At 45.5% G+C, this 10,680-nt stretch overlaps 1 protein-coding gene across 9 annotated transcripts in view; it reads right to left on the reverse strand.

Annotated features, from left to right (window-relative positions):
* LOC144891044 (translation initiation factor eIF2B subunit gamma-like) overlaps positions 1-10,680 on the reverse strand; it is a 55,370-nt gene that overhangs the window by 16,566 nt on the left and 28,124 nt on the right. For all 9 annotated transcript variants that reach the window (XM_078773354.1, XM_078773341.1, XM_078773339.1 and 6 more), the window contains 6 exons: positions 10,627-10,680; positions 8,058-8,166; positions 7,823-7,912; positions 7,575-7,651; positions 1,740-1,921; positions 1,064-1,144 (listed from right to left, as the gene is read on the reverse strand). The exon at positions 10,627-10,680 is cut by the window's right edge and continues 106 nt beyond it. In XM_078773354.1, the coding sequence (XP_078629480.1) occupies positions 1,064-1,144; positions 1,740-1,921; positions 7,575-7,651; positions 7,823-7,912; positions 8,058-8,166; positions 10,627-10,680 (593 nt within the window). The remainder of the gene's footprint in view (positions 1-1,063; positions 1,145-1,739; positions 1,922-7,574; positions 7,652-7,822; positions 7,913-8,057; positions 8,167-10,626) is intronic.

Consider the following 10,680-nt stretch of genomic DNA (forward strand, 5'->3'; position numbering starts at 1 on the left):
AAAATCCTGTTTTCTATTTGTCATTATGGGGTATTGAGTATAGATTGATGAGGGAAAAAATGAATTTAAACGATTTCAGCATCAGGCTACAACATAACAAAATGTGAAAAAAGTGAAGGGGTCTGAATACTTTCTGAATGCACTGTACTTACTTAACTCTGATGGAAAATGTTCTTTGAGTTTTTTTTTCTCCTCAAAATTAGACCATAGTGAATACATGTCCTGTTCACTCGTTCTCTTGCCTATTATTTTGACACTTTAAACACCTCTCGTCCCTTCGCACAATTGCACTGAGCCCTGCTTGTTAAGCTGCACCACCTAAATCAACCATCGTGTTCACCTTTCATGCCTTCGCTGTGGACACCACCCACAAGTTTTACACTACAAACATAGACTCGACAACACCAATGATGACACCTGCAACCACTGCCAGGCGCTCTACAAACAATAATACATATCATGGAAGACTGCGTGGTCCTGGCTTCACGTGGGCAAGAGCATAACATCTTGGATGTGAGGGATCTCTGGGTCGCTCCTGTGAGATTGATCGGCTATCTCCGTGCCGCTAGTCTGTTCAACCAGAATTGACTGGGGCAACAACAACAACCACCATCGACCCCCGCTTTGCCACCTGAATCAACCACCAACCCCAGCTTTGCCTCGTACACATCCCGAAATCGGTTTAGAATTGCGACCTACAGGCAACTGACAGACAAACAAAGAAACAGACACACATACTCACAAAACAAATATACTTACAAATCTTCTATTTCACAAGTAAAAACTGACAACTAATCGAGCAAAAGTTGGACAGTGTGTGTGCCTAATTTGAAGAATTGCATGATGTTTTATCCAAATTGGAAGGCAGCCCACCAATAACATCCAGCCACATATGATCTGATTATAAAATACATCTGTCATGCATATAGGTTGTCTTCTTGCCAATCCCTTGTAGATGGTCACAATGACTCTCTGCAATCAATAACGCATTTCTGTGGCTGTTGCATTTCTCAATTCAATTCCTCAATCTGCTATCGCATTCATCTCTGCAAAATAAGTTCACCTGAGACTTTTCACTGATGGAAGCAGACGGATGGATTAGACACTCTTCGGCAACCATGAGAGAGGGCAAGACCCGAGCAACCTGTGAGGGCAAAACCCAAGAGAGCATAAGCATAGTCAGACAAGTGTTTTATATGATGCTGAAGAGGTAGCGTATGTAATTTATAGACACTAGCTGGGGATAATATTGGATGTGCAATGTACTCCACATCCAGGATGCTAAGTACAAATTCAATGGGCTTATCATGCTACATATTCACCTGAAAGTCAGGCCACGAGTTTCCCCGAAATGTCATGGGTTGGCTCAAGGTGTTTAATTACTGACCGGGCCAATGTTGAGGCCATGTAGTGTTAAAAGTGAAAATATGAGATCTCAAAAGCCTTTGAAGTTGAGACCACAACTTAATATGGTGTGTGTTATTGGATTATGTATGCAGGACACATATTCGACATTCAGCGGACATATAAAAGATAATCCAGCGTAATGGTTGGCTTTTGCTATTACACAAGTCTCTACATCGAGGAAACTCCAAAACTCTGAGGAATAGCAGAAGAAGAAACCTCAACCAAAACGTACCTCAGCCGTTTCAACATCTGCTACCAATTTGTGGGAAATGCTGTGCAATTGAAACAATTGGAATCAATGAATTGGCTGAAGATGTGTTGCTCGGCCATGCCTGCTTATTAGCCTCGACGTATGACGCAAGAGTGTTGGCACGAAGGCAGAGACCGCCGCGCAATTGGTGTACGTAACATCGGATGGCACCACCATGCCGTCCCGCCGCCTCAGTCTCGTCCCACGCCGAACGTTCCTGAGCCAGCCCGGCCAAACCATCGGCTGGGATAAATGCATGTAGGTCTGTACACAGCAGCAATAATGACAGACACACACACGGGCAAAAACAAAAGAGCGTTACAATCCTTTATCGTTTGCTCAAACACATTTCTTAACGACAGCCCATTTGGTAACACGCTTATTTCCAAACTGCAATTCCTCGTAAATTCATATGTGACTGCAAAATGTAGGTACGATGCTTGTCAGCAAGGGCCATTACACTATGGAGCATGCTGCCTTATGTTAGTCCAAAGACATACTCGTTCATCCTGAAGGAGGTTGGAATGCAGATGTGACATGGCGAAGAGGAGTCGGATGCTCCATTCCCTATTTACTGCAATATTTACTGCAACAGATCCTCATTACTGCAATAATCATGCGGTTTCGCAATATTGTGGAGAAAAATGAGCATGCATGGGTGTGGAAGCTGAATTCAGGGGGAGGCTTCTGGCAACGGGTCCATAAAAGAGGCAATTTCAAAACGAGGAAGTGCGAGGATGGTTCAAGTTTGACTTCAATTTTTGTTTATTAAGTGAAGAGTAATGGATGTCGAGTAACAATTTTTGAAAGCGCCTCTATCATGTTGGAAACCAGTACGTACAACCACACGTTTCCCGCTTTAATGCACATGCTGGAAATCAAGATGGCGCCAAGTGAGATCACGAAAAGGTGGAACAGCAATTATGAAGTTTCTGCTCAACAAAAAACATGAAGCATGTTGAAATTTACAGATGATTGATGCAGAGTGTGGTGATGGTTGGCTGTCCAGGACATCTATATTAAAAAGTACCTCAAGAAAGAGAAGTTTGTGATAAAGTCACAGTGAGGTCAGTCTTTTGGGACTGCCACTGGTGACATGTAACCCAGGGCTACCCACCGCAAGGTCGGGTTGGTGGCGACCAATGACGCACTCCTCACAGGCTTTGCTTGTGGGGAGAGTAACTGTGACATCCTACTGAGACCAAAAACAACACCTGGCAAAGGGTGGATGAGCTCCAATAGAGAGTCAATAGCCAGTAAGGAGATGGTGTCTCCTAAAAAACACTCATCGGGTTTGGACCAGTTTGAGTCAAACCAAAGACTTAAAATGGTATGTGCTGCTTCCTTGCTTGGAAAGGATAGAGCATGGACACAATCCCATCGGTTGGCATCCATCGGGAGGAGAAAATTACTCTTGAGGAAATGCCCCATCGAGTACGGCGAGAAATGTGGTGCCATTATTATGACGTCGCTGGTACCCAGAGTATCCCGGGAAGTGATGGCACCTCCCCCAAGCTCAGTGACTGTTACGTGTTTGGTGTGTGTGTGTGTGTTTGGTGTGTGTGTGTTTGCTGTGTGTGTGTGTTTGCTGTGTGTGTGTGTTTGCTGTGTGTGTGTGTTTGCTGTGTGTGTGTGTTTGCTGTGTGTGTGTGTGTGTGTGTGTGTGTGTGTGTTTGCTGTGTGTGTGTTTGGTGTGTGTGTGTGTGTTTGGTGTGTGTGTGTGTGTGTTTGGTGTGTGTGTGTGTGTGTTTGGTGTGTGTGTGTGTGTTTGGTGTGTGTGTTTGGTGTGTGCGTTTGGTGTGTGTGTGTGTGTTTGGTGTGTGTGTGTGTGTTTGGTATGTGAGTGTGTATGTGGTATGTGAGTGTGTTTGGTGTGTGTGTGTGTGTGTGTTTGGTGTGCGTGTGTGTTTGGTGTGTGTGCGCGTGTGTGTTTGGTGTGTGTTTGGTGTGTTTTTGGTGTGTGTGTGTGTGTGTGTGTGTGTGTGTGTGTGTGTGTGTGTGTTTGTGTGTGTGTCAGCTGCATTATGAGCCTTAGCCCATGCATTGAAAAAAAACCGAGCCAAGTATTTACGTCCCGTGATGACAACGTGGACATCCTAAATAATTATACAGGAAAGGCATAAGGAAGCTTCCACTCAGATCAGTGTGTGTGTGTGTGTGTGTGTGTGTGTGTGTGTGTGTGTGTGTGTGTGTGTGTGTGTGTGTGTGTGTGTGTGTGTGTACACGCACGCGCAAAAGGTTACCCTTCCAGAAAGTACTCATATTTTTGCCGAAATACTTAGATGAACGATCAGCAAAAAATATAGGATCATCACCAACGATTGTTCGAGGAATGAAACATGAGAGAGATTGAACGGGCCTGTTTAGCATTTCCATCTGAGCACTTAGCTCATTGAATCCAGGATGCTCGGCACAAGTTCCATGAATTTCTGGGTTGATTTGTCCGTCGTCTCCATAAGACCCTTGGTAATATGTGTAAAGGTGCAAATATGACTCCTTACGTCCTTGACCTAGTCAAGCAGATAGGTGTAACAATTGTGGGTTTATACGTACAAGCATGAAATTTGGCACAGTCATAGATAATAGTCTAATGAATAATTCCAGATATGGACCCACCGCGAAAACGTCCTATGGTAGCCGTGGCGGCCATTTTACAAATGGCGGCCATTGACCAGGCTCATGAGCAAAATAATGCTGCTGTGAAGAGTGACGGTGGTGCTGTTAGACTCACTCAAAATCCAAATGCTCTTAGAAGATGGATGGTGGCTGGGCCGGAACTGGTTAGAATGACTACCGAGTTTGAAGCATCCATGGAGGGAAGGAAAATAAGGATTAATCAAGACACACGCCACCATGAGCAAACATATAGTTCACAGGTAATCTTTACTCAACATGTCAAACGTCTGGTTGAAGTAATAGAGGAAATGGGAAACCCCTTCCTTGAAGAGAGTACAGACTTGCTGCGGCTGGACACAAGAGACATTGCTGACCCAACTGTTGTTTCTACTGTTCAACAGGCTGAGGAGATAGGTAAGCAACAGTACAAGACATTCGTAGCAGACCGTCTACTGGAGCGAACCGTACCTCTTACTGAGCCAATAAAGAAGAATAAACTCCCATTGTTTAGTCGATCGTCTCCAAGAGAGAAATCCAAGACAAGTTTGCAAGTAACTTCGCTAAAGAGTGACTGCTCTTTATTCTCAAGACTCTACATTGCGTCTCAAACACGAGATGGTGATCTTGCAGAATTTTTCCGCCATGAAAACCAAGCATGTCCCCCGTCTTTATCTCAGCTTGGGAAGTTACGACTGGGAACCAAATCAGATCTATTGGTGTGTCTAGAGAGTTGCGCAGAGGTCAGAGGTGATGCTCCAAAACCAGATACTGACGTCACTATCCTTGACGGGGCAGTGTTGGTGAACGTTCTGAAACCAGTTGCTGCCAAAACCTTTGATGATTATGCGCTGAAAGTATTCTTGCCACACATACAAGGTCACTTGCAAAGAGCCTGTCGTGTGGATATAGTCTGGGACCAGTACCGTGACAACAGCCTGAAATCTCAAGCCAGGGACAAACGTGGGAAAGGCATTCGAAGGAGAGTTGACGGATCCACTGTTCTTCCAGGAAATTGGCAGCAGTTCCTGAGAATTGATGCAAACAAAACAGAACTGTTTGCCTTCTTGACAAAACACATCACACATCTTGTATCAGATAAGCAGATAGTCACCACGGATGGTTCAGACGTGACGTGCATTCCCGCACGCGACACCAGTCATCTTGCCCCATGTGACCATGAGGAGGCTGATACACGAATGATGATACATCTCGCGGATGCAGTCCGTGATGGATTTCAGAAAATTCTTCTGCGTACGGTGGATACAGATAAAGTGGTATTGGCTGTGGCAGCAACAACCAAACTCAAAATCCAGGAGCTTTGGGTGGCCTTTGGGACAGGCCAGCACTTCAGGTATATTCCAGCACATGAAATTGCAGCATTCCTCGGACCAGATAAGTCACAGGCCCTCCCGATGTTCCATGCATACACAGGGTGTGACACAGTCTCGTCATTTAATACACGGGGCAAGAATACAGCCTGGGATACCTGGAAAGTATTTGACGAATTGACGCCAGCGTTAGTTCATCTCTCCACGGGGACAGCAGACATCTCTGATGACGTTGTGGCAGTGCTCGAGCGGTTCACCATTCTTCTCTACGATCGCACCAGCAATCTCGTCAACATAGACGAAGCTCGACAGGCACTCTTCACGAAGAAAGGACGAGCCATGCAAGCTATTCCCCCTACCAGAGGAGCCCTGGTACAACAAATCAAGAGGGCTGTGTACACGGGTGGCCACTGCTGGGGAAACATGCTCAAGGTTGTTATGGATCTGCCCTCACCTGGGGATTGGGGATGGATCGATCCCCACAACTGGAAACCCCTGTGGTCCATGCTTCGTGAAGCCAGCATTTCATCAAGGGAGCTGATTTGTTGTAAATGCAAAAAGGGTTGCAAGGGACGATGCAAGTGCAAACAAGCTAGTTTGAAATGTACCGCTTTGTGCCAGTGTGGTGGAGAAAATTGTGACGTATAAACAAGATCAAACTGAAACTATCGAGTAATATAAGTTACCGTTACAGTGCTTGGTGGGTTAATTGACATTGCTGGCAACACAAATGCAAATTGTGGTCATTTGGAGAATACAATTATGGCATATATGTGTATCTAGAGTCATTTCATTAGAACATAAAGAAGCATTTGTGTCGTCCAGTAAAAAATAATCGCGGTCAAAACGGCCATTTTGTAAAATGGCCGCCATGGCTACCATTGGACGTTTTCGCGGTGGGTCCATATCTGGAATTATTCATTAGATTATTATCTATGACTGTGCCAAATTTCATGCTTGTACGTCTAAACCCACAATTCTTATGATGGATACACCTATCTGCCTGACTAACCGGCATGCGAGACAAGTGCGAGCTCCCCCATGAGTCTTAGATGCATGTTTAATTTTTTTGGTTTTTGTGTCCAAAAGGGAGAAAAGGAGCAAGCCAAAAGAGAAATGTAAGGACAATGCCTGCTTGCCACACTTGTTGACGGAAGTAAATGCTGACAAGTCAGGAGACGATTGTTCACGAGCGAGCGGTATTCTTTGGTTCGATTTCGAAAATTCGGTTCGATTGACAACTTTGAAAATTTGACCTTTGTGACCTTGAAATGTCAAAACAAAGGTTACTGACCTTGAAATGAGATAGAAAATAATGTATAATCCGTTATGAGGTTAGTTAGCTACACGATACCAAAAATTCGGTTCGATTCCGACAACTTTGAAAATTTGACCTCTGTGACCTTCAAAGGTCAAAGGTCGAATATTCTGAAATTTGTTGGAAAACTTGTATTTCATCATGTACGACATTTCACCCTATTAGGAAGCGAATAATGTAATAAAACCATCAAAAATCGACTTTTCTAAATTTCGTGACCTTGACACAAAAATGAAAAATCGAGCTCCGTGGGGCTAGACACATGACATTGGCCTAACCAAATACTGAAACCCCTGTCAGATTCCACGAAACCCCTCGGAGAAGATGTAGCTTGAACTCGATTACCCCCTAAAAAGACAACTTTTTCGGGCGTGGCTCCGCCCCCAATGGGCGCCATACGCCCACTCTAGGCAGGACACAACTAGATCATGATATCAACCTCCCACCCAAGTTTCATTAAGATCGGATGATATCAGCGGGCAGTTATGCTGCGGACGGACGGACGGACGGACACGGACACACACACACACACACACACACACACACACACACACACACACACACACACACACACACACACACACACACACACACACACACACACACACACACACACACACACACGTCACTTGATAACTCGTGAACCAATATTGACCTTTCTGCCCAAGAGGTGCTGAAAACTGCTTCTTTACAAGAAAAGGTACCAATTCTCCTTTGACTGACGAGATAGACCTGTGGGAGGCAGACATTAAATTATGTCAATTCCATTGTTTCAAATGTCCTCAACACACACCCATCACAATCACCCTCAACCACCACTACTACTCCATCATGAACGCAAAATGCACAGATAATTATTCAAATGTCCTCGAAGCGCCGAGTGAAAATAAATTATTGCCTTACTTTTCTTCAGCCAGGAGGTCTAGAACCCATTTCTTCAAGCAGTAAAGGTGAGCATCCATCAGGTTGGTTTTGATGTGAATACGAGAAAACCTTGAGAATCACAAGTTGACACAACGCCATTAGAGTGCAACTTTACAACTTTAAAAATTTAACCGTAACAACAGTTTTATTCATCTTCATTTCTTACGAGTCGTATATCCTTCCGAAACCATCACTTCATAGATGAAGGCCTCACCTACACAACAGAGACTTCTTGAGGGAAAGATCATCATCCAGGTCAGCCTCACTAGCCAGGGACAGAAGACGTGTCCCTGACTCATCCAAGCCCACAAAGTCTCGCTGCTCTGTATGACACACATCCCCACAAAACCATCATAAACATCTCAAACTAATCTTTAAAATCGCAAAGTACGAAACAATAGGGTTTGGGCTCAAGTCTCGGGGTTTTTTTTTTGTTTGTTTTTTTTTGTATACTGAATCGAGGCTCGTGAAAGAGCTAACATTTATTTCACAAACAAATCAACCAGACAAACAAAATATATAAAAAGAGGGAGTGGAAGACAAGATGGGGAGAGAAGGGGAAGCACACAACCACAACATTTGAGAGCAGGGAGAAGTGTGGGAGGGAGAGGGCTTGGGGGGATGAGGCATGGGAAGGGGGGGGGGGGGGAGGGGGGGGAGAGGTATAAAACACAAGGGGACCGAAATTAGCGGGGGTAGAAAAGATCAAGGTTTTGGATGGGGGAGGATAAGAGATGGTGGTGAACAGCTGTTTTAAAGACCTGGAGGGTGGAGTGGGATTGAAGAGAGTGAGGGAGTTTGTTCCAGAGGCGGGAGAAAAGAGGAATGAAGGAGTGAAGGTGAGCAGAAAGTCTTGATTTTGGCAGTTTAACCATAAGAGGGTTGCAGGCAGATCTTGTGCGACCTGTAGGAATATTTGGGGGACAGAGCCCAGAGAGAGCTGGGGGGGGGGCAAGGCCAGAGAGGAGTCGGTAGAAGACGGAAAGACCACCAACCTGCCTGCGGTGAGTGAGTGAAAAGCCCTTGGAGTTAGCTTCATCGCGGGAGATTCCAATGATTCTGAACGCTTTGGTTTCAACAGCGTGAAGACGAGCTAGGTGTGAGGCAGGAGCACCAGACCAGAGGGGAGAGCAGTATTCCATAGAGCTGCGGATGAAAGCCTTGTATGTGGTGAGGAGCTCAGGTGTGCCATCATCTGCCATCATCACCAGCTCGGTGACATCATAGCCAATTACCAGCTGAAATTATCAAATGCACCAAACCTTAGATCATGTGGGGAGGAGGGTGGCAGATTTGCAAATTTATTTTCTGCAACTTGGCTTCGGGGCGATGTCAAAGTCAAGGGCTTTCTGGAGGCCTCATGGGAGGAAGTTAATTGTAAAATGTTTTCAGCATATGAAACATCTTATGACATTTCAACTTCATGGCTGTTTGCATATGGCACAATCTCGAGTTAGTTTCCAAGACTTGTTACATGCTCCTCCCCAAACCCCGGTCCTCCAAGCCCTCCGTACCTCCGAGCCCTCCTCCGTACCTCCGAGCCCCGAAAGGAGTCACGGCAGAAAGAAGTGCTATTATGTGTGCCAATGACCGATGGTGAAACCACACCAATCAGTTGTTACCAAAAACCAAGTACTGTAGTAGTATCGCACAAGAATAACAACTTGCACAAGTACAATATAAATTCAATTGCACAACAAAATATCATATAATCTATGATGGTACCACCAGTTTCTTAACTCGATAACTCACGGTGCTCCACGTGAGCGAAATGTAACACCCCCAAAGTCACTGTCCCAGCACCAGGCCCAAAGTCGATCCACGCTCCGGTGATCACAAGAAAAAGGTCGTATCGAGACCAGAACCCCAGTCGGCTGACAGTCGATGCTGCCTAAGAGCCGATGGGTGGGTGTTGGGCCGAAGTCGGTCAGGCAAAGGTGCACCCAAAAGGCGACTGGGAATTCACACCTTTGGTTCACCAGACAATGACGCTGGTATGAACGTTCAGCGGCTCCCAAACGGAGAACCGCGAATTCCCAATCGAAATCCAAGTTACACACGCGAATCAGGCTAACGGCTGGGCACGGTGAAAATGGCTGGAGCGAGGTGAAATGGCAGACGGGCCCGTAATGGAGGCGTACCTGCTTTCCAACAATGATTCACTTCGGAACCACAAAACCAGTCACGCAGGTTTATCTGTCACAGCGATAACGACTCTGTCACAGGAATCCCTTTCCAGGGAAAACCAATATTCGCTCGTGACCAACGTTCACCCGCGTCCGCTCGATACCTCAAAGCAGCTCGGCCTTTCTCCCGACCTCACTTGCCCCGCTTCTTTTCTCCTCCTCTTCCTCTTCCGGTTTCTCTCGATCCATTTCGTTTTTCTTTTAAAACACTAATTTTTCCATTTGAAGACAGTTATCTCCATTTCAATCAAACTATAACAATAATAGTACATGGAACTAAAAAGGCTTCCAGTGGATGAAAACCACAACGACGGAAGTGACGAATCCGTAACAGACTCTACACTTGAGCTTAACACAAAGTTGAACGTTTATGGGTCACAGCCCCGTTCTATTTCCTGTGGTCTCCTTGCTCAGTGATGGTGAATCAGTGAATAATTATTCATTGAATATAGTGAGATTGGAACCTAGTGATCAGACGATGTCTCAGTAATAGGGCACGGCGAAAAGTAATTTCCCATTTGTGCCTTTCGACTCCACATCAACATACAGGGATGCTTGCAAGCACCCTAACAGTGTGCAGGTGTACAAGAGCCTCACCATGTGGACGCTTGCCCTTCTGGCCCGGTATCGGCTCAGTGGGCTCATCCACCT

Source organism: Myxine glutinosa, chromosome 1 (genome assembly GCF_964187855.1).
Source record: "Myxine glutinosa chromosome 1, kmMyxGlut1.1, whole genome shotgun sequence".
Classification (NCBI taxonomy): Eukaryota; Metazoa; Chordata; class Myxini; order Myxiniformes; family Myxinidae; genus Myxine; species Myxine glutinosa.